We start from the raw sequence: 24830 nt of genomic DNA, 5'->3' as shown, positions 1-24830 counted from the left end.
GAGAGACAAAACATAGATTTTGTCCTAAACGGCCCCTCATAGCGTTGAGCTGCAGCTCGGTATTCACAGCTCAGCCTGTTGTAGAAACACAGCTGACCGCTGCCGCAAGCCCTGTAAGCCGACACCCGTCTGCCGCCTCACCGCCCACCAAATGCGCCTGTTGGAGGTCCTGCGGAACTCCTCCTCGGACATGAGGAGCAAACAGAAGCGGAGCGGAAAGCCGCCGCTCCCCGACCGCTTCGACATGTCCAGCTTCGAGGTTTCCCTGCAGCAGCTCAACGACCTGCTGACGGACGACAGCGGCTTCTACAGCTGGCCCACCAAACACTTCCACGAGGTTTACCCGCGGATCTACATCGGCAACGCGTGAGTTCCTGCTCCGGACACACCACAGCCATATTTTATTCCATTTCTGCGCCATAAAAATCCATCTTTAAGTGTGTCATAAATAAAGCAGCCTGCAGTATTCATATTCAGGTCACGCTTGTTGAACCACTTCCACCGATTTCCTGTCATTATTCAAGACTCTTGTTAAATTTAACTGAATAAAATCGCCTTTTTTTATCACGGTTTATTCTTCTTATTGCTTTGTAATTATTGTCAGTTTCAGCAAGTAATGGTTAAAGATATTTTGATGTTTAAAAATTATGTTGGATCTGTAGGATAACTGATTAGTTATAATTATATTGCTGGTAAAATATAATAATAATAATAATAATAATAATAATAATAATAATAATAATAATAATAATAATAATGATTAGTTGCATTATCTCAGGATTCTCTACATCTTTCTAGAAAACGAATTCATTAAAGTGAGTGCAACCCCACAGCCGTCTGTATGCCGCTTCTCCTGTTTGTGGAATAAAAATATATTCGTGCAGCGAAGAAATGATGTTCTGTGACAAACTGAGAACATCGTCTTCAAACCTAAAGGAGCTCAGATTAGATCAGGATCTTTGAGAGTAGCTGAAAATAGCTGCTGTGCTTCACCTGTCCTCTGTAGGAGGAAAACATCCCCGGAGCCATGCTCCATATTTCACTGACTGTACTTACTGAATCCTGTGGCAGGACAGAAATGATATTTTATTGGGATTTTATGCGATTATTATGTGGAGGGTATATAATACACAGGTATAGATGGATGTTTCTGCTGACTTTAAGTATACACTTTATTTATTTATTTTTTTTGGAGTGGCACACGACACTTTTTTAATCAGGGATGAGACATTAATTGATCATTTTTTAAAATTGTTTAAAATGTTGAAACAATTAATCATGTTTTGTTTTTACATACAAAGGTTCTGATCGGAACCATTGTGTTCTCATGTTTCTGGTGCGCCTGTATATCTGACGCACAAGCTACATCTATTAACAACAGCGACAGACAACAAAGCTGCCTCTGTCGGCCAGTTGAGGGTTAATTTCTGCTTACAAAGTAAAGCTATCTGATTGGACACTAGGGCTATAGTGATACAATAATCTCACGATGCGATACATGATATTCTGCTCACAATACGATATATATTGCGATGTTCAGCAAACGATACAATTCAATACACTTTTGCGATTTTCTGAAAGATTTTAGAGGGACGGAGTGATTTTGGTGACATTTTGTGACTGTTATTGAGTTGGATTAAATTAATTTAACTGAAAACTGATTGAAATCACCAACTACACAATACCTGGCTCTGGTTGGACATGGACACAGACTTAAAGTCGACAGCTGGACAAAATAAATCAAAGAAGTGGTGAGAAAACATGTTTCTTTTAATTGAAACAGTACAAACTGTAGCTTACATGCATTTGTAAAGTAAATAAAGTGCACCAAGTACCCTGCTCTGAATAGTTTGATACCTTTTTAACCTTGACACTTAACATCTGAAGGAATCACTCTAAGCCTGATGACCTAATCACTCTCCCTGCGTAGCAAGCAGTGAGTGAGCAAGGTGACAGTTGGATGTTACAATATTTGCGGATGAATATCGATTTTTTTCTAGGAAAGAAAATATCGATATATATCGCAAAATCGATATTATTACACAGCTCTATTGGACGCTGGAGAACACTGCGGATGCATTCAATTTGTGCTAAAAGGAGTTAGCTTATCAGTGAAGCTATTCAAGCCTAAACTAGCCTCTCCATGCTAATCGCACTGCAGCAGCACAGACACCCACAGTCCTCGTCCCTAAAGACGTTCCATGAATTATTAATATTTCCTGAAACACTGGAAAACCTAATGGCTATGATAATCCTAGCACTGATCGGATTTTTGAAGAACCTAAATAACAGATTAAAAAGGAGGCATGTATTTTTTGTATTGAATAAATAGGCAAATATATATATATATATATATTTATTCAATAATCATAATCTTTTCAGGACTTCGTGATCTTCATGAGCCCAAAATGAAAATGAGTTTGACACGCACACTGTAGAAAATCTAGAGAGGGAGCTGAAGATTAGGGTGAAAGCAAGTAGGTCAGTCAAACCCAAAGAGAGATGAATTTATCAAAATAGATGAACATGATGCAAAGCTGGTACAGATATGTATGTACCACAAAATAAAACCACCTGGAAATGCAGATAACTGGTTCTAGAAAGTACTGAGTCTGGTAACCTGAACAAATTCAGATTTTTGTTAGTAGAACATTTTGAAAAGCACGTATCGCTGAATTATGTTCGGCAGAGTGAATGCAGGAACAAATTTTTTCTTATAAAACATGTTCACACTCAACTGTTCTTTTAAGGAAAAAAAAAAAAGACTTGAAATTATCCCGTCTCCTCCAAAAACCATAAATACACACGAAGCGGAGCTTGAGATGGAACATTCTAGAAGAAAGTACACTACACTCAGCTTTTCATGGCAAAAATAAAAACATTAAAGACAAACTCTTAAGATGTCATTTTCTTTTTATAATTCCACCTACGTTTCAAAGGATTCAGAAGAACAGCGGTCATGGTTGCCAGGGAACCACTAAATTTAGGACGGTGGAGCTGGGTGAACAGAAGACGCGCCCACGCCTGGCTGCCTGGCGGATGTTTTGATCTCTGCTGTGTTGCCTTCAGTCTCCGCTGACTATTTTTAGCTCTTTGGGTTTGAGAGGATGAAGGTGTGAAGCGACGCAGCAGCAGCAGAGGTTCACAGTTAAATGGAGCGCGTCTTTGTTCCAGCACAAAAAGGAGGGAATAACGAGTCCCGGTCCTCTGAAAGGCTAACGACACGCCGGCATGAAGGAGACTGAGATCTGTTTATATATGTTATGTTGGATGTTTAGGTCATATGTTGAATTTTTTTCAGGGGTAAACAACACAGAGAAAAGTCTCAATTTCATGTTCATATATGCTTCTGCTTGACTTCAACTACGGTCTGACAGACAACATGTTTGGTGAAAGCCAAATATTGATTGGCATCAAAATAAGTCTTGCAGCTCTAAGGCAGGGAGCCAGTGCATCAAATACAAAGGTTTCCATGGAAACGGCTTGAGCAGGAACAAATCTATGGCTACAATCACACAGTAGGCAAATGCAAACTACATCTGATTTTTTATTTTTTTTTTGCCCAAATGCGACCCACACCCAACCTTTTAACGGCAGTCTGAACGGCCCAGTCCAAAACCAAAACTCAGACCTAAATCACATCAATATGTGAGACTAAACTTGTTATTTTCAAACAGGGGTGCACGGAGTTCCTAAATTTCGGGAGTGCAGTGATCGGCCGATGCTTAAATATGAAGTCAATCTTATTCAGTGATCCTATCGTCTAAAAATCAGCCACTGTCCTCTTTAGCTCTGCTGTTACACGTTTGACTGTTGGCCCCGCCCACCAGGTTGCGTCTGTATGTTTGAGGTTAACAACAGTCACCCCACTGTTACCAACTAAGCAACTTTCTTGTTATGTTTAGCAACATTTCAGACAAAAAAAAATCAGCATCGGCCAAAATCTAAACCGGCAAGTCCAGACTTTGTAAAGATCGGTAACCGGCGATCAGCCAGAAAACTGCGATTGGTGCATCCCTAAAATTCAATTCAGTAAAATTCATAATATTAAGAATGCTCCTCACAGATTTGCCTTCTTATTTAGATTTGTGGCGACTAATGTGATGCGCCTCAAGCGCCTGGGAGTCACTCACATCCTGAACGCAGCAGAAGGAAACTCCTACATGCACGTCAACACCAACGCGGATGTCTACATGGGCTCAGGAATCACCTACCACGGCATCCCGGCCAACGACACCGACCACTTCGACATCAGCGTCTACTTCGAAGAGGCGGCAGACTTTATCAAGAAGGCCCTGGCATACAAAAGTGGAAAAGGTACAACGTAGCAAACACAAACTCTGACACGCATCTCTTCACTAGAAATACGATGAATCTGAAACTTTTTGACAAACGTTTTTGTTTTCACTTTGAGGTGTAGTTTGCTTTCCATCAAACTGAAATTTCTTGCGTTTTTTCCGTCTCCTCCAGGTAAAGTGTACGTGCATTGCAGGGAAGGCTACAGCCGCTCGCCCACCTTGGTCGTCGCTTACCTCATGCTTCACCAAAAACTGGACGTCCACACCGCTCTGGCCATGGTGCGGCAGAAACGAGAAATCGGACCCAACGACGGCTTCCTGCGGCAGCTCTGTCGGCTAAACCAAAGGTTGGCCGCCGAGGGGAAACTGTGGAACAAATGAGAGACGCGAGTAAACAGAAATGTGTCGTAGGAAAATGAAGTATGCTCAGCTGTACTTTGTTTGCTTTCCGCTTGTTTGAAGCTTGAGTGGCCGGTGAGGGAAAGCTCAGAACAAAGTGAAACGTTTTGACCGAGGATAACAGGAAGTGTTGTATCTACTGTAGATTAACACACACACACACACACACTGCCCTGTGTTGTGTATTAGTTATACTGAAATGAACATACCTGTGGGTCATACACTAGCCGACTCACCTGACCCATTCAGATCAGGTAAAAAAAATAAATATATAAAAAAAATTATTGTCATGTGAATGTACAAATATTCTTCCAGGCTTTCTACTTTACTTCAGCTAAATTGGACAATAGCTCAAAGTTAGGTTAGGTGAGTTTGCATGAAATGGCCCTTTATCATAAACATTGCTTATAACTTATTTAACGTAGAACGGGTTAACTATTGTTACATATTCTCTGAATATCAGATTTATTACAGTTCAGTAGTTATTTATCATGTTCTGTATGGTTTGTTGTGTTTTCTTGATGATTATCAGTTTAGTTAATAGGCATATAATACAGTTATTATAAGTAGTGAGACTTTAGATAGAGTTACTGTCACATCCAGTCTAATTTGTCCTCCACCCTTCTAGCCATGGGCCCCTCATGTTGGCCCCTGTCCGGCTAACACTGCCTACTGTCTCAGTCACAGCCCCTCCCACTGTGATTACTACAGGATTTTATTACAGTATTTTTGTCTAATGTCTCTTCTGGACTCTTTGAACAGTATTGCACTCACCTTTAGAAATCTGCCTCAGACGTATTTCTGAATGATTTCTTGTGGTTTCTGTGCTTTGCAAAGACTTTATCACGTTTACGCAGAAAACAAAACAGAATTTATATTGATGAGGAGAATGTAAAACAAACAATATTGTTTTGAGGTGTAGAATTAGACGAATGTTGAAATTGGCCTAGTAACCATGACAATAGCCATTTTAAGCTCAACTGTATTCATGGACAAAAATACAATATTGAATTAGTATAAAATTGTCAAGGATAAGGAAACAAGTATGGGGAGAGAAAAATTAGTAAATTGTAGCTTTCTGATCTTGGTCTGGCCATGAAACAAAAAAATCCTTAAATTCTTTGCTTAAGAACACAAGTGGTTTTTATAAAATACTAATTAATTAGATTATTACAATAGTAAATAAAAAAAAATATAATATTGGTACACAAAAGACACACAAAGAATAAAAAATTGAGATTAAGCCATTTTTATACAAAGAATGTAGTAGACAATGCCTTTTAGCTTAGCATAAACTCTGCATTTTGTAGTTTGCGATAAGCCGACAAGCCTAAAACCAGTGAAGTGTTTAATGGGTGACATTAAACACAGTGTTTAATGTTTTAAATATCACTCTCCAAAACAACTAAATTATCCTAATTGTATAATTAGGGTTAATAATAGCTAAATAATTCGAATAAAGAAATGACTTTTAGCTTAGCATAAGTACTGCGTTGTTGTGTTTGGGTAATTAGCCTAAGTAGCCTAAAACCAACTTTCTGTTTGGTGTGAAAAGATGAGAAGTGTAGCAATTTATTCCTCTAGCTCTAAAATGTCTGTAAATATGAAAGTACTGTGTTTGAGATTAGTTCTTAATTTAACTGTTGTAGCTTAGCTTAAACATTAGGTTTTAGAGTCTGTGTTAAGCTAACTAGCCTAAAGGCAGCTTTGTTTTTGTGCTTACGCATAAGAAAGGTAGCTTTAAAAGCCAGTATTTCTAATAATATTAACATAGCTAACTGTTGACTAATTTGCAAACTACTAAGTAAAATGTCAGTTAAACACCTGCAATAAGAAAATGATTCCCATTATTGAAGAATTGAAGGTGGCTTTACTCTTAAATATATAAATAGGAATAACATACGGAGACGTAGTTCTTGCTGCTAGACCATAGACGAGCCAGAGATTTAATGCACTCCACGGATTCCTCATTACAGTTTTTTCAGTTCAATACTCAACACAAAAAATCTCCCTGAAGTCTTGGCATCAACTTTTTCAACCAATGGCTTGCTACCGTTGTTTTGCATGAAGATTTTGGCGCGCTTTACACTAAATGTGTGTTGGATAACCTTTAAGATACTTGAGACTGCAAGATTTCAACAGACCTCAACATTTGCTCCTTCTCAGAACTGCCAAATAGACCAATTTGTCTCAAACTGTTGATTTTATATTGTTTAAAGAGCATTCTTCCCAAGTCATGTTTTAGTTCCATTAGCGCTTTGCGCGCTGATGGAAGGAAAAAAGTCAGGTCATTCTGACCCAAAGAGACGCCAAGATCCTTCTGCAAAAATAACTCTATAAATGGTATTTCGGCTCCAACATAATAAAATCTGTTAACGTGTCTTTCGCATACAGCAGTGCAGCTCTACTTCAAATGTAACATCACTGCTGCCAGACTGTCAGAAAGTCAAACTGAAAGTTTTAACTTTTTAGTCAACATCTTTTGCATAGTAGAATGTTTACATGTTTGTATTTTTGGCATTTTAAATGCAGTTTTATATTGTTAAGTTGCATGCTTTGTGATATTTGTCAGCCAAAGTGTTGCTTACAGTCCTTAATGGACACAGCTGTGTCTCTGTGTGTTAATGTACATTACTGTGTGTTAATGTGCATTATATGTCACACTGTGACAAATAATGTCACTATTGTCTCTAATGCCACTCTATTGTGCCTATATCTTGTGAACCATGATGTACTTTACTGCTGCTGTAGCCTAATTGGTCAAATCAGAAGACTTAGATTTTGACTCAGCTATGATGAAGTGCACTTTATCTGATGACACTTGGGATTGTGATTGTTCTCTTTTCAAACATAAAATAATAATAATAAAAGAAATAACGTTTTCTTGTTTAATTATTTCTTCTTTTTTAATTCATTTTATTAAATTTTTTTGGTAACACTTTATTTGAAGGGGTGTGCATAAGACTGACATGACACTCATAAACATGACATAACACCTGTCATGAACATGAAGAAGTCTTTATGAATGTTTATGACAGTTGTCATGAAGGGTCATTCGGTAAATAATGACACTTTTAATGCAAAGTTGCTCTAAAAGTTGCATTGAAAGTTCATTAAAATGCCAACTTTGCATGAATTTGTAAATTATGATAATTTAATGCAAAGTTGGCACACCCCTTCAAATAAAATGTTACCATTTGTTTTCAATTCCTTGTTAACTTTTTATCCATGAAGTGAGGCAAAACAGTTATTAGTCTTCCATTGTCAATTTGCTAGAAACTTACTACATTAGAATTTGACTGTTCAACATTATTCAGGTTTGAAAATAGCAGGACATGACTGTCTGTTGGTAACCATGTTGTCCTGAAGAGGGCGATACAGGATTGCTTTGGTTTTGCTTGGATCAGTCCGTTGGGCCAAATAGTCCATGGGCCAAAGCCAAAATTTCAAATTTTGGTCCATCTCAGGGTTTCAAAGTCTATCCATTTTTTTTAAATTATTATTTTATTATTTAAAGATACATGTCTATAGATAATATTTTGTATGATAGTCTTTCTAAAGTCGTTATCAGCTCATATGGACAAATTCTATTTTTGAGAAACTGTTTCAAAAACTGTTTGGTTCTCTAATGAGACCCACAGAAAAGTGAAAAGTAAGAGCTACTTCTCAGTCCGACGCTCAGACGTGCTGAAGGCAGTGTCAGAAAGAGCAGGAGCTTCTTAAAGAGACAGTGGCCAGCACAGCACACCCATTACAAATTTCTTTTAACTTACTTTTTGATATACAGCATTTTTGGAACAGAAGAAGTTACTTGACGGTGCTATAAAATGACTCTATGTGCCTGGGAAATACATAATACTGCTTCTTTAAAGTAATTTATGATACACAAAATAAGTTTATCATAAACTTATAACTACTCTCTCTTCTTTTGTGACTGAAGCATTAATAAAATCTTGACGATGAGGGTATTACTACTTTGAGTCCACCACTAGAGGGCAGACTAGTACTTTAAACGGATCTTATCGATGCCTGCGACTTTATCATGGTCTCTTGTTCATTAGAACGATCTTATCTCCCCTGCATTAAGCCTGTTGATGTGTGAAATTCAATAAAACGTTCTCCATTGCTCTAATCACATGCTCTCATATTTCGAGTGTATTTCTTACGTAACAGAATTTCTCTGAGCGGAACCAAAACTCAAAGTTTTAACAGGATCCATGATATCTCTTATTAAACACTGTGTGCCTCTGCAGGACCCTTGACGTACGCTCACCTCTGCCCTCCCTCCTGTATTATCTCTACCCACCCAACTGTTATTTCTCTGACCGAGTTGAAGCAAGGACATGTCTGCCAGGGTAGCAGGGTAATGCTCTTACGTAACACCAGTCTGCATGAATGGATCAGCGGGGTGGGGCAGCCACGGGGTTTAGTGTCCAATCTATTTTTGGAAAGATCTTCTCGAACTGTTAGAAATACATTAGCCCATAAAGTGGGCAGCACACAGCCAGTGGCCCAGTTATCAGGAAACGACCAGACAGTGAAATGACTTTAAGGCTGCGGTATGTCACTGTCATAACTAATATTTGTTCACATATTCATATATATTGAAACTGTCACTATATGACAACAGTATGGTATGAGACAGATAATCTGTGAATCAAACTGAGCTCCTCTGCCAGTAGTTCTAACTAGAAACAACCAATCAGAGCCAGGAGGAGGAGGGTTTTAGCAGAGCTTGTGGATGCTAATGCTAATTAGCATGGCAAGGATGGGATAAACAGTTCTTCTTTAACAATGAGTTTTGTTCACACCATTTAGTAGCATGCATGAGGATGATTGACAGCGCCAAGCCCCTCCTCCTGGCTCTGATTGGTTGTTTCTGGTCAGTGAGTTTCTTCAGACAGCAATAGCAGCTCAATAAATATATAAATTGCATGACAAATGAAAACAAGCTCAATCATTTCCATTTACATGATTTGTTTTTCTCTTTTCCCTCCTTCTACCAAAAACTAGATGACAAAAGTCTTCAGACTGGTGTTTCGGTTTCAACTCGTCTCTCTTTTTTCCTAAAGGACAATTCTGTTTACAGAGACGTCACAATTCATTTTATTTGTTGTTTCTGTTGTTTTGCTGATTTATTTTGGATATTTAAAATGTCCGGTGTTAAAAGTTCATTAAAATTTAAAGTTTATTGATCTTGGAAAATGTGTTCTTGCATTATTAATGATCATATTTGAAAATGGTCTCAAAACAACAATATTATTGTTTATCACAATAACTTCTGGGACAATTTATTGTCCAGCAAAATATGTTACCTAGACAGGCTTAATCATGACACTGTGATATGTTTTGACATATTTGTTGGAACTAGTTTTAGTTAAATTTACATATTGTAGCATTAATGTATAAGCAAGGGTATATTATGTGAAAGAATCGATCATTCATGCTAATCTGCAACATAAAGAAACTCAGAAGCAATGTTTACTAAAACCCGCTCTATCAAACCCATTTTAGGGACTCCCTGGAAGCATTTTTCCCTTACAGGAAAAATCTGTAATGGATGTCCTGGCCTGTCAGACTGCATCTCTGTGCAGGGGTGTGAGCCTCACTCACTGGCCCTCCACACGCACGCACGCACACACGCGCACACACGCGCACACACACGCACACACAGCAGCCTTTATACACACACACAGGCTATCTGTGCCGGTCTGGGCAGAGACGGATTTTTGGATTGGTGGAGAGCAAAGCTGCTCACTGTTACATCATCCCCACCACAACAAGCTAAGAGCAAATTTGACGTCGCCTGGCTGCCATGACGGCGAAGGTTTGGGAATAATTTAGCCGTCTGTCTCATTAAAACATAATCAGTTGGGTAGATTAATGCACGCTTTTGATTATAAATGTAAAATTACTGCCCCCCCCCCAAAAAAAATGTTGGTTAATAATTTCTAACATGTTGAAACTTTCACTGAAAGCGCCTTGGTTCCCTTTCTGTAATGCTGTATTACTGTTGGTTTTATAAAGACATAGATGACCGACTGACTGACAACTGGATACAGGATTATTTATGTCTGCCACCGATAACAGATATAGAGTGTGTGACTTAATATGTGGTTTAATGGAGACGTTTGTGGATTTGGTCCCTCTAACAATACAAACTGGAGTTTCTCTGATTGGAAAAATGCTGGCTGCAGTTAAAGCTGAAAGTCTTTTAGCTTCACATCGCTACAAGATATCTACTTATAGAAACTGAAATTCTAACCACTAGTCTTTGGACTTTAACTGAACCATTCTAACATGTGCCAATGCTTTGGTCAAACACATTCCACTGTAGCTCTGGCTCTCTGTTAGGTTCAGTTTCCTGCTAACAGCTAGCCTGACTGTTGCCTTCCTACACAATTCTGCTTGATTCTCATCTTCTTCCAGTGCTCAGTCTGGGATTTCTCCCAGTGACCTTGATTTGTGCAGTAGAAATTCTACCGGGTCAATCAGAAAACAGAAGGAGAAGTTCTGAACAATGACGTTGATTTTCTGAGCTGTTTTAGAATTGTAATCTGGAGGATGGTTGTAAACAGTGTAGGAAATGTCCGGTAAGCTTCATAGCGTCGTACACACGTCACGTCATGGGCAAACCTTAATAATTGGGTAACTATAAAATTTCTACAGACTCCACGCCTCTAGCATCGTTTCTCATCAGCAGACGGTCCAGATCTTCTGGATGAAGCAAAGTGTAGAACAAGATGCTGGTTTTTACCAGGCCAGCTAAAAGCTAAACCTTCATCCTTCATCCTTCCTCTTTCAACTCTGACCGTCTTCACACTCCCTTGATTATTAAAGCCTCCATATCAGATGATGCTACCACCACATGACTTTGGGGACGGTGTGTTCAAGGTGATGTGCAAAGTTGGTTTTCCTATTTAAACGTTAAATGTTGCCCTATTCATCCTCATGTCTGCTGTGTTCCCTCTACATGGTGTGTGACAAACTACAAGCAGGACTTCTGTCTGTCTTTCCACTATCACTTTCTTCTTGTCAGATTTGTGAAGTCTCCAGCCAACAGCTGTCCTAGAAACAGATTCTCTGATCAATGCTGTGATTGTCTGGTGGACTGCTCCCTTCAGGTTGGGGGTAACTTGGCATCTTGTCTCTGGTTGATGAAAGGATCAAGCAATAGAGGGACGGATTGAGGTCTCATCAACTGTGACACAGGCACTGCTCCGGACTGTTGGTGTGTAGGACTGTGGGTTTGGAACCGGGCCGTCTTATTTCCATTTTCAGACGATGTGACTGAACAGAGCTCTGTGAAATGTTCAGAGTTTGGGAGGTGAACTTTGAAGCCAGTTTGGTACTGGATTTAATTTGGAGGTGTCAGAATAAAGAAGGGGGAATATAAACTCAACTTTCAATGATCTTCACAGACTTCAAAGCAAGCAAGTGAATGTATGGATGCGGGTTTATGACTGATAAACATCTGCTATCATGTTTTGCTTTCAAATCACATCCAAATGCAGAATAATACCAAACCCTGAAGATTCTTGGCTCCATTTGGAGGTTTTAGACCAATAAAATCTCATCTCATCCGTTCCATTATCTGGGATCAGAATTCAAACAGGAAGTGTTGTCATACATATTGATCATATAAACGTTGCCAACACTGATTACATATTGATTGTGTGATAGCAGTGTTGGTCTCTGTGGGTTGATAATGTACACTCACTGTTCAAACAGCCAGTCCTTCTCATTGTGGAAGAGGGAATATAAATATTTAGATGGCCAACAAAAAGTTAGCTAGCTCACTAACTAAAGCCAGCTTGCTAGCTTTAGTTAGCAAGCTAAATGTTTGAGGCTAACTATTTAGCTTACAAACTAATTATAGTTGTAAACTAAATATTTAGCGCCAAACTAAATACTTAGCTAGCCACCCAAACATTTGAAACATTTAGCTTGCTAATAGTTGGCTAGCTAAATATTTAGTGTGGAGCTACTGTATTTAGGTTGCTTGTTCAATAAATTTACTTTGAAATGACGACATTCAGAAATGACTGACTTTGAAAAACGAACCTCAATTTTTTTTTCTCTCTTCTTTCAGTTTTTTCTAATGACAGGCTAAATAACCTGTCATTAGCAAACAAATTTTTGATTGATTGATTGGTTGGTTGACGAAAAACACAACAGTTTCCTGTGTGATGAAAAGAGTGTAGTGGAGGTTCAGTTCTCTGAAGCCTCACAAGTATTCGGTTTAAAACATATTAAAATTTCTCCTAATACTGGAGGTCATTTAATATCTGGCTGAGCACAGTTTTAATCCCACAGCTCCATGTTGCCTTGTTCAAACACAACACTTGGTTTAGCGGTTAATCCTGACCTCTAACTCTTTGTTCTCATATAGAATGTCGGCCATGATGTTTTCTAGTATTGGGTCTGAACCCACGCTGCCTCACATGTATCTACAAACTTTTGAACCTTTGCTCATGTTGCAACCGACCGTAAATGATGGTATTTTATTAGGCTATGTGAAAGACTAACAAAACGTTCAGCATAATTGGAAAGTGGAAAATCTGAAAAGTACGGTCTTGTTTTCTATGACGGCGTTATATATATATATATATATATATATATATATATATATATATATATATATATATAAAACGCTGTCTTTTTATATATATATATATATATATATATATATATATATATATATATATAGAGTACATTTCTGCCAGAAAACTGTAATTTTCAAGAAAAACAAGGACATTTCTGAATTTGAAAAGTTGCTAGGAAAAATTCAGAAATTTTGAGATTAATCTCAACAATTTTCTAGAAAAAAACATGGAAATTTCTGAGTTTGAAAAGTCAGAATTTCTCCCATTCTCAAACTCTGAAAATGTCAAAAAGTCAAACATTTTCAACTTTTCAAACTCAGAAATTTCCTTCTTTTTCTACAAAATGTTTGAGCCTAATCTCAAAAAAGTTTTTTGGATGGAATTTACTCCTCTTTTTTTTCTTTTCTCTAATATTCCGTCGTAGCTTTGTGTCGGTCTATCACATAAAATCAGTAATCAGATTGATCAGTCACATCTGGTGGAGGTCCAAAGTGCTAAATAACTGCTGCCTTCCCAGCTATGAAACTAGTCAGAATTCCCCTTTAGATGCACGTGGTCAGATAAATGTCAGATACTTTGACGTAAGAAATGTCTCAAGCCCAGTGAAAAATTTTTTTAAAAGGTTTTAAACTATCGGAACGCTTTTCTCTGATTGTGCCGACAGCGATTTGTCACAGAAAACAAGAGAACAACGGATCCTGTTTCCTCTGAACCGTTATCTGAGTGGCTCCAGGCCAAATCGGCTCAGCTTTTAGATCAACAGCTAGAAGAGGAAAACTGTGGCTGCGTGATGAGTCCAGCTGCTGGAGCTGAGTCTCACATGATGCTCCTCTGATTCACTAATCGGAGCCTGTGTGTTACCAAATGAAGTTATTGGAGAGGCGCTGCAGGCCGAGACAACACAGGCCTGCTTTTATCACCACCGCTGCCTGGAAGAAGAACAGAGAAGCATGCAAAAGATTTCATATTTTGTCATTTTACACTACTTTGTGTTAAAATAATTCTAGAGGAAAAGGATGTATGCTGTTCAGCAGGACAGAGACCTGTATGACAGCATATTAAAGCTATTGTAGAAAAAAAGGAGTACATTTCTACCAAGCAACTCAGAAATTGCATAGAAATAAAAACAGGGAAGTTTCTAAGTTTGGAAAGTAGAAAATTTGATCGAATAAACCCATTGTTTAGATTAATCTGAGACATCTTTAAAAAAAACAAAAAACTCGGACATTTCTGAGTTTGAAAAGTCACAAATTTGTTAGAAAAAGCATAAATTTTGACATCACTCTCAGAACATTTCTATACAAAACCTGAAAAATGTCTGAGTCTCAAAAGTTGCAATTTTTTTTTGAAATGTTCAAAGTCAGAAAATGTCCAAAAGTTGAAAATGAACAGAGCACATGAACATACTTGAGTCTAAGCCCATTCCATTGTTCTCTGGCCTGCATATTTAATGTCGTCCAGATGAAAGATTTAATGTTTAGTAGGAAACGCAGCCCAACGTGGAGTTTATCTAACAAACACCTAAAACCAAACACTACGGTTCTCCTGGCAGTGACACAGTGTGACATCACTAACGCCCCTAGTTTAACAATCCTTTGTATATAACGACTCACAACAGCAAATTTAAAGGATTTTTTCTACTAAACACATCTTATATTAACTTGTACCGTGTACAGTTCAGTGATTTTATAATTATTATTTTTACATGCATGCTGTTTGTTGCAGTGGTTTTTCTCTTGTTTTTTCTCTCTTTCTGCAGACCTCTTTTGAGACAGACTTCTTTTGATACTGACACGTCTCAACGTCGTACTTCTGAAGAGTCACAGGAGACAAAAAAACTATTTTCTTATTACAGTTTTCTAAGCGATCCCTCTGTGCTTCTTTCCCTGTAAACTTGTTCCCACCTTTCTCCTTTATTCTCCTTTCACTTTTTTCCCTTTTCTTTACATCTGAAATCAACCCAAATCAATTTCTAATAAAGTTTCCTACATTTATCCTCATAGCGAAAGCTGGAACGCTCCACTAGTGAGAGTAACTGTTGGATCTCACCTCCACACTCAAAAAGCCATTCAGAGTGTCACTGCTGGAAAGGACAAGTAAAAAAAAACACAATGATCGATTGGTTGTAACCAGTAAAACAACAAGAACCTGAAGATTTCACAATGTGTCTTTAATCACATAATTGCAGTATTTTACATTCCACATGGAGACACACTCCTGCAGGGATTGTCATATCTTCCTCCACCAATGAGAGCTCCGAGGAGCAGGGTGGGCGTCTGGGTGCAGGACAGGCAGAGACAGAGAGACAGAGGACAGGAGGACGGTGCAGGACAGACGGAGCTAGAGACAGAGCCGTTTCCCCTGGGTAAGTCAGGAGGAGAACGCCTCGGCTGTTACGGTTTGGTGCAGTGGCAGAGATTAGCATCCGATTCACAGTTTGGACGACTGAGAGAGAGAAATCACAATTCTCCCTTTACAAAGTGAAAAAACAAAACAAAAAACAAACACCTGATTTATTCTGCGGCTTCTAATTTAAAGGTTGTAAAGTCGTCCTGGGTTGGAGTTAATTACCATTTTTCTGTTAGATTAAAATCGGAGCTGGCTTCTAAAGCTGCAGCAGCCGGAGCAACTCCAGAGACCCTGGAGCAGATAAACGAGTGCTGGTGTGGTTTTCCTCTGCCGACCGTTTGGCGCTGCCAGCTCACATCTACATCACCGACGGGGAACGCTGACCCTCGACCCCAGCAAAACGCAAAAAGAAGAGAAAAAAAAAAAAAAAGAGGAGAGAGCTGGCTGGACCTGCAGGCGAGCTCCAAGGTCAGCGGACTGAGGAGGTTACTTGGTAATCGCCACGAGTCAAACAAGCATCGTCATGTCAGCCGGAGAGAAACGCTGCTGATTTTCATCCAGACTCTGTCACCTGGAGAAATCATCAGAATGGGCCTGAGTGCATAGAAATATTTATATTATATTATATATATGTAGCTTTAAATATTTACAGATATTTATATGTATAGTACAGATAGTCCACAGCAAAAGCATTCATACTGTATTTGATTTTTTAACTTGTTGTCATGTTGTCATACTGCAACCAAAAACTTCTAATGTACTTTACTGGGAATTTATTGTCCAGACCAACACAAATGAAATGGTTCTGTGGTGGTAAATAACGGTGGTGGCAGCATCATGCTGTGGGGATGTGTTTGTTTAGCAACAGACTGGCAGTAATAATGCATAGTTAATACTTTTTCTATATTATTTGTCTTGTAAATATTTCTTTGTCTGTATTCCCACAGTATGATGCTGCCACCACCATGTTTCTGGTCTGGTGTGAGCAAACTTTTTTTTTTCGATTACACACTTCTGGTGTTTTGGGCACTATTTAGGGGTGTCAAACTAAGCTTTGGAGTTGGCATGCACGATATATCAGCACTAAAATCAGTATTGGTAGATACTGGCCGTTTTTTAAAATCATGTATTGGACCGATAAACAAAGCTGGGCCGATTTTAACAACCGATATTTATTTCTATCTTGGTGCCGTTTATCTTTGGAGGGGGAGGGGCCGACGTTGCTGGTGTAATGTTTGTCTGGTCATGTGACAGTGATGGTGATGCAGCAAAGGATTGTGGGTAGTTTGGTGATGAAGTCAGCTGTGGTTTGTTTAAGGTGTTGAAGGAGAAGTGAAACATATAATATAGGTAAATATCAGCTGTAACAGCGATATAAATATTAATATCGGTATTTCCCCAAATTTCCAAATAGGAGCAACTTATGTTCTATTTTTCAAAAAATGTAAAACTTTCACCTCCATCATGTGAAACTTGGTGCTGGTCACATGAAATCCCAGTGAAACACATGAATGTTTGTGGTTGTAATGCAACAAAGTCGTGAAAGAGTTAGATGTACGAATATTTCTGCAAGCACTACGAAGTGTAACGATACACCCATAAGAGGCACATGAACATATCAGAATGAGCAACAAAAACCCAAAAAAAACTCAGAACCTTTTGTTTTTCAACAAAAGGTTTGTGCGACAGGATGAGGTGATTTTTCGGTCATATCAAACTTTGTGTATTCTGCAAAACTTCAATGGAAACACTTTTTCTCAGAATCGCACAAGTCACATGATCACCAGCTCGATGTTACTACAGGCGAAAACGACGACGAAGAAGACAGGAAGTGGAAGGAGGATGATGGTCTCTCTTCCCCAAACTGCAGCATACGCAGCCGCTCCAAAGAAGGCGGGGCTTGTCGCTCCAACGTCTGAATAAAACGTCAACATCTCGGTGGATAGATGACTATAAATCTCATGGAGCTGTTTACAACCATCCTGACATGATTTTTAATGACTTGTGTTTTAATTCACATGTGATTTTAATTTCATTCCTTTTATCATGGAAACACATCTATTGCAAAATTGTGTTTTCTTTCCCCGACATCAGCAGAATATCGGCAAAGATTTGCAGACATTTACAATGGAAACGCATTCTAGTGAGTGGTGACCCCTAACGACCCGAGCCTCACCGTCCGGAATCAACGGATGGAGTGAAAGATGAAAACAGCAGGAGGACGAGACGGAGAGGAAAAGAGTCCAGAGCGGTTCAGGATACAGACAGACAGCGTGGTTTTAGTGCAAAACAGAACCTGATAAGTCCGTGTTTCTTTTTTTTTTTTTTTTTTTGTAGTGGATGGCAGCTGGAGCCATGGTTCTCTCCCTGCAGGTTTCTGGGGTTTTTGTTTGTTTCTCCGGGAAGGAATTTAGTCCATCATGTGCTTTCCAAAACGGCTGAGTCACCCACCAGAGTCCTGACCCGACCGGGCCGAAACGGCTCCACCTGCCAGAACGCTATCATGGTCTCTTCGAAGTTCATTCTTTTACCGTCACTCCTTCACCCACCAGGCCGCCGTCAAGTTCTGGTTCTGAAAGAAAAACCTGAACTCAGAGCGACTCTTGGTCCCATGTGGGTAGTTAGAAAAACAAACCAGGTGAAAATGACAGTTAAAGAGGAGCAGCGCCTTCAGCAGACGGACGCTGTTGACGTATCCGTTCACAGTGGGGACGTACAGCTAATAACTGGTTAGTGTTTTAGGTTGGCAGATGTGCTCGTGTTGGGTTCCGAGAGGCGTCTCCATGGAGACGAGAGGTGAGGTAGAGTCTGTTGGTTTCAGGCAGTTACAGGCGGAGGGGTTGGGTGGGAGGATGAGGGGATGCAACAGGTCCCTACCAGGGATGGTGCGGCTCGGAAGAAAACAGGTCAGGGGGTCAAGATGAGAACACACGGAGACTGAGAGGATGCTTCCCACAACTTATCAGAAAGGGCTAAAAAAAATAAATAAATAAATAAAAAGAACAAAGAAAAGCCAATGAGAAAGAGTAAAAACATCTGAAAAGTGAATGTGTGTCTGTGAGGTAATGAATCAGGAGTACGGGTTGGGTGAGGTATTCTACATGCAGACACCCGGTGTAGGCTGGAAATGGCTGAAGACCTCTTAGATGTTCTGAATAAAAAAAGTGCTTTCTGTAAACACACCGACTTAGAAATGACACTAAGAGATCAAAGGCTGAAGTTTAGAAGGACAATGAGTTGATGGGAACAATCAACTATGATTTGATCTGGAAGTTTTCCAAAGATGATTAAAGGTCTAGAATCTTGTGTCTGTCTGCCAAAGAAAAAGAAAATTAGCTGACTGCTACATGCTTAGGTCATTTTCAAGATTTAAATTTGAGGCTGGTAGTGCTTTAATTTAGGCCATGAGAGTGTCTTCCATACACTCTCATGTATGGAAGACATAGAGTGTCTTTAGTTAGAGGCTTCTTCAAATTTGCTGTAATACAGACTGCAACAGGAGATCCTTCCTGCCAGCCGGCAGGAAGGATAACATTTATTTCCCTTTGGGATCAAAAAAAGTCTTTTTGAATTGAATGGTGCACAATTCCAGATTAATTATGTAACTGCACAGTCAGCTTCGGGACAATTCACCAATTCATTCCTATTCCGTTCCCACTGGCAACATTCATCATTTTTAGAGGGAGTCTTCAGTATTTGCAGATTTCAGCTGCTAAGGGACAGGCGCCTGTAGTCATACTAAACTGATAAGCTGTGTTTTAACTGCTCAGTGAAATAATTCAGTGCTCCGGTACTTAAAAGGCCTTTAAATTTACAGGCGCAGCTGAAGTATGCTTGTTACAAACGTTCTTTTGGAAACGGAGAAAAAAATTAGCTCGAGCAATCTGGTAGGAGCCATAAATAATGACCTCAAGACCACACTGCAGGAAATATTAGCAAAACAGCTAACATTTGCTAATCAGTCACGTTGGAAATCAGCAGACAATCATTGTAACCATAACTCCTTCACCACCAACTAGTGAACCTTTAATAGTTCTTTATGGAGCTATGTGTTTGTTGTATAAATTGATAAATTCTTGGCTTCTTCTAAAAACAAATAATTATGATTATAATAATGTATTCAAAGCACTGTGCTATGTTTTAAAGTTGGGGAAAAAATTGCGTATTGATCAGATTAATTTTACATATTTTCTTTACTGGAACATGGCAGACTGTGGTAATAAATAATGGAATGAGATTTGTGTAAATAAAATGCGATAAAATCTTGAAAATCAACTAAAAACAGCCAAGTGAGAAAGTTATCAAAATTACTAACAAAAGTCAGACATAAGCTGCAATTATTAAATAGAAATGTGTAGAAAAAAAAAGACAAAGCTCTCCAGGGGTTATTGTAATTGTTTAAATATTTCATCAATAAGAATAAAGGAGATAGATCTCAAAAGTTTAAGACGAATAGGCTACACATTTATTCAGATTATTTGCTGGGAAATTATAAATTTTACCAACTGGATATGCAGATATGGACAAATTTGTTCGTACGCCTAAAAATACGTAAATATGATCCGAGAACCTTTGCGAGTAAAGCCCAAAAGACTGAAGAAGCACCAGCCGTCTGGGCGTTGCCTTCCTACACAACTCCGCTCAATTCTCATCTCCACTCAGGGATTTCTCCCATTGGCTTTGATTTCTCAGGGTGAATTACATCAGGGCCAATCAGCGAACACAGGAAGGAGTTTTGAACAGCGATGTTGAGTTTCTGCACTTTGCAACTGTTCGCTATTCAAAAAACTTTATTTGCCAAGTCTGACTCAAATCAGACTCCATACATACTCACAGTTTAGTGCTTACAGAATGTGATGCTCATCACATCTAGTGACGCACGGTGTTTGCTATAGTGTCCTCGGCTATAAGACTTGTAGTACAAATAATTTGTAGATTAGTGTTTTACACAAAGTTGTTCCACTGAATGTTCTCTCAGCAGTTGCCAGTAGCATATGGGTAGCATGGCTCCATATCCTCTAACTGAGCTACATCTGGCTCCTCCATCCCCACCAAATATAAATAGAGAAATACATTTGACAAGAAATGAGGTAACAGTGTTGGGGTGTCGTTTTTTTTTTTTTTTTTGTGCACGTACATTCTGTGAGTGTGTTTCTCAGTGTGAAGGTTTGTGTGACGGAGGTAGGTTGACAAACACTCTCAGGGCCACAGTGGATTGAAAGTGGAAGCTTTTGCTCTAGGAGATGTTGGGGAGGTGGGAGTTCAGTGGGATGGTTGTTGGGATTGTCAGAAGTGCCATGTTGTCAGGTCTAGGACAAGAAAAAACCCTCGAAGACACGTGCTTGAGATTTCACTAAGGTGTGCCGCTAGCAAAGCCCCTCAGTTTGCATTAGGTGTGGCACCAGTCCAGCCCTCCTCATAGATGCACGTTTATGGCATAGTGTTGAAGAACTACCAGCTGTAGAACACCTGGGTTTCTGTTTCATGTTGCTGATATTTTGCTGGTGGCAGAAGGTCAAAGTCTTGTGTTTGACAGAAATGGGCAAATAAACAACAGAAAAATGTACAGGGCACGTTCTCACAAATGAAAACAAAATCCAGTTTTTTCCTACGATGCTCATCCATGGCCGATGCTTCCTTTACTGCCAAACCCCAAGTGGCGGGGCGCGATGTCACACTTCCTGGTCCTCGAAGACTTCTAGGAAGAGTGGCGGGAAGAGTTCGTTTGGACACTCGACCTTCATGTGGAGGAAGCGGCTGGCGTGGCAGGCGCCGATCATCCGCAGGTCCGTGACCTTCATCAAGAGCTTTGGCCAGAAGTGGGGAATGTTGTGCTTACGGTAGTTGATGTAGTGCTCAAAAGCCAGCAGGTAGGCCTCCTGGCACCGCTCGATCTTCTCCACGCTCATCAGCCCTGACCGATCTGAACCAGTGCAGAAAGAAGAACTGGTAATACGACATGTTTACTGCAGCCAGTTCAAGTAGTTCTTCCTATAAAAGGTGATGCTGCCTCACCTGAGCTCATGAGCAGCACCGCTTGCATCAGTGCCACCTCGGAGTCGTCCAAGTTGAACTGTGCCAGGCTTTTGCCCAGATCAAATATGGCGTCCGAAACAACCCCAAGCCCGCCGTTTTTCAAGTGCTCACGTTTTACGGCCATCTCGCCGCTGAGCGTCAACGTTTCGCTTTCGGGGTCGTAGCGCACGGCGGCGCGCAGGGACATGATCTCCATGCAGCAACCCTTCAGCAGGATGATCTGGTCTTCACAAGGCAGCTGGCAGGTGCACAGAAATTCAGGGTTAGTGCTTTGAATAGGACAAAACCTTCATAGAAACTTGAAAAAAGACAGTTAAGGCAAGGTCAACAATATTTGTTAGAATTAAAATCAGAAAAATGTGGTATACATTTGTGAATTTTTGTGGGAATATTGTGTTTGGACCAGCCCTCAGTCTGCTAGCTAGGCCCCATCAGAGACAGAGACAGGCCTGTTGAATTGTACATTTCATTGTACTGTATTGCATATTTCACATGAAGTCATAAAGCAATAAATTTAAGAAAGTGGCTGCCACAGAATCACAAGTGAAACATTCTGAGTAGAACTTCATGATGATGTGAAATGCTTCTAATGATGTTGGGTTTGTGGATATCAATCTAAAGGGGGTTAGTAACAACTGCATGCTGCATTTTCTGATTTTTATCTGCAAAAATATTTGAAAAACTAAATTTTTCTTCTTTTACTTTGCAGGTAAAACTTTTATAAGGCTTTTATAACACGTTACGGTGGCAATAAATGCAACTCTTGTTACTGAAATACCTACTTTGGCTTGTTTAGTTCTGATTTCACAACCAGCGTTTACATAACTGAAGTGACAGGTTTGAGAACGGGATGGAAAAAGACTGCATCATAAACTGTTTCATGAAAAACAACCTTTAGCATCCTTTCCTACCAACCTCTGAAAACATGGGCAGTTTCTTGGCAAAGTCAACAACGCGGGTGATGGCAGGGGTCATGATCTTGGTGAACTCACTGAAGACCTCCAGGTCGACCTTATCTCCGTCTGAAGTGGGCATCAGTTGACCGTGGCCGATGTCGTCCGCCTGCAAACAGCACAATGACGCGGTCAGCAGTCAATGAGGCAGGAGAATGAAGAGAAAACCTTGTTCTAAAATGCAGGTTGTCCGCTCAGTAAGCTGTGGATGTAAAACCCACACAGGATGTACGAGTGTATAGTACACATGTTGAGATTTACTGACAATAAATGAAGCAGATTTAAGCTCAATTTCCTAAATAAACTAACAAAAAAATCTGTCATTTGCACAAAAAAAATAACACGTAATATATTTCAACACGTGATAGTTGATGTAACTTTTACATGTATAATCATGGACTTTTAGAGTCACTGAAGACATATTTTAGTAATCACCTGGTTCCACAAAGTAAGGCGATAAAGCTGTAGTAAATTATATATGTACGGTATTTATTTAAGTTTACTTAATCAAGGACAAAGTTACATGTTAAAAACAATGCAACTGTTGTGCACAAAGGGTTTCTAGTCAAAAAATATTTCACAAATCTGTCCAAATTATAAAAGTCCTTGGTTAGACTTTTAAAAAGGACATTTTAAATACTGACTCCTCATTTAAACTGCTGAATTGCTTTAGAAAATGAATAAATAAAAAAAAAACTTTTTTGGTGAAAACATATGAAAACTCATGCCTGCACTCTTTTGAAAATTCAAACATATTCAATAAGGACGTTTTTTCCCCCAAGCATTTTTCCAAAGTTTTGTTTGCACAGATCAGGGTCGTTCTGAAGTGAAGCAGCATTGAGGTTGTGAAGCAGCAGCAGCCATTGTGCTGCGGCTGCTTTTCCCACACAGTGTGTTCTTCAGACCTGAATGTCCTTCCCCTTTTAAATCGCTGCACACAAATGTATTCAAGTGTAAAACTGCTTGCTTCTGTATTAAATGGTTGCTTGGTAACCATTATTTTCTAGACCCCGTGTATGAAGGTATCCATTAATTACCACAATATATATAAAAAAAAATTATAGCTGGGCTTTAATCAGTAAAACATTTTCCTGAAGCTTAGTCTTGCACTTTACTATTTTGGTACAATAAAAAGGACCTTTGGAAAGTTTTAAAATTATGATAAAACATGTTAGTTTGCACTATGTAATAATGGTTTACTAATATATTTAGCTGCTTAAATTTGGTAAAAATTATAATATTGTGGCAAGAATTTAACTACAAATTTAGTTTCTGTCAACAAACTATACATACACATACAGTGGGGAGAACAAGTATTTGATACACTGTTGATTTTTCAGGTTTTCCCACTTGCAAACTTGTAGATGACTGTAATTTTTATCATAGGTATTCTTCAACTGTGAGTGATGGAATCTAAAACAAAAATCCAGAAAAATGCAATGTATGATTTTTAAATAATTAATTTCCATTTTATTGTGTGAAATAAGTATTTGATGCACCAGAAAAAAGAAACTTAATATTTGGTACAGAAACCTTTGTTTGCAATTACAGAGATCAGACGTTTCCTGTAGTTCTTGACCAGGTTTGCACACACTGCAGCAGGGATTTTGGCCCACTCCTCCATACAGATCTCCTCCAGAGCCTTCAGGTTTCGGGGCTGTCGCTGGGCCACACGGACTTTAAGCTCCCTCCAAAGATTTTCTATTGGATTCAGGTCTGGAGACTGGCTAGGCCACTCCAGGACCTTAAGATGTTTCCTATGGAGCCACTCTTTAGTTGCCCTGGCTGAGTGTTTTGGGTCGTTATCATGCTGGAAGACCCAACCACGACCCATCTTCAGTGCTCTTACTGAGGGAAGGAGGTTGTTGGCCAAAATCTCACGATACATGGCCCCATCCATCCATCCTTCCCACAATATGGTGCAGTCGTCCTGTCCCCTTTGCAGAAAAGCATCCCCAAAGAATGATGCTTCCACCGCCATGCTTCACAGTTGGGATGGTGTTCTTGGGGTTGCACTCATCATTCTTCTTCCTCCAAACATGACGAGTGGAGTTTAAACCAAAAAGTTCTATTTTTGTCTCATCAGACCACATGACCTTCTCCCATTCCTCCTCTGGATCATTCAGATAGTCATTTGCAAACATCAGACGGGCTTTGACATGCGTTGGTTTGAGGAAGGGCACCTTGCG

The 24830-nt window shown here is 39.4% G+C and overlaps 2 protein-coding genes across 8 annotated transcripts in view; one reads left to right on the top strand and one right to left on the bottom strand.

Moving 5' to 3' along the window:
• Positions 1-47: 47 nt before the first annotated feature.
• LOC103468294 (dual specificity protein phosphatase 3-like) lies at positions 48-7589 on the top strand. The gene is made up of 3 exons (XM_008415259.3): positions 48-366; positions 4085-4317; positions 4471-7589. The coding sequence occupies exons 1-3, from the start codon at positions 152-154 to the stop codon at positions 4677-4679; spliced, it is 657 nt and encodes a 218-aa protein (XP_008413481.1). The 5' UTR covers positions 48-151; the 3' UTR covers positions 4680-7589.
• Positions 7590-15452: 7863 nt separating this feature from the next.
• LOC103468293 (thyroid hormone receptor alpha) overlaps positions 15453-24830 on the bottom strand; it is a 73908-nt gene continuing 64530 nt past the window's right edge. For 5 of the 7 annotated variants that reach the window (XM_008415255.3, XM_008415257.3, XM_008415256.3 and 2 more), the window contains 3 exons: positions 22604-22750; positions 21668-21926; positions 15453-21575 (listed from right to left, as the gene is read on the bottom strand). In XM_008415255.3, the coding sequence (XP_008413477.1) occupies positions 21325-21575; positions 21668-21926; positions 22604-22750 (657 nt within the window). In that variant the 3' untranslated portion in view covers positions 15453-21324. The remainder of the gene's footprint in view (positions 21576-21667; positions 21927-22603; positions 22751-24830) is intronic. The other 2 variants (XR_014088472.1, XR_014088473.1) reach the window with 2 other exon arrangements.

Source organism: Poecilia reticulata, chromosome 8 (genome assembly GCF_904066995.2).
Source record: "Poecilia reticulata chromosome 8, P_reticulata-male-v2, whole genome shotgun sequence".
Classification (NCBI taxonomy): Eukaryota; Metazoa; Chordata; class Actinopteri; order Cyprinodontiformes; family Poeciliidae; genus Poecilia; species Poecilia reticulata.
Note: the sequence above shows the minus strand (reverse complement) of the source record. Positions and strands in the feature narration are given on the sequence as shown.

What these genes read in the sequence shown, in the direction of transcription:
- LOC103468294 (XM_008415259.3), top strand. Translation starts at nt 152, where the DNA reads ATGCGCCTGTTGGAGGTCCTGCGGAACTCCTCCTCGGACATGAGGAGC. An exon ending in CGGATCTACATCGGCAACGC is followed by an intron (nt 367 to 4,084) that starts GTGAGTTCCTGC and finishes CTTCTTATTTAG; the next exon opens with ATTTGTGGCGACTAATGTGA. An exon ending in GGCATACAAAAGTGGAAAAG is followed by an intron (nt 4,318 to 4,470) that starts GTACAACGTAGC and finishes CGTCTCCTCCAG; the next exon opens with GTAAAGTGTACGTGCATTGC.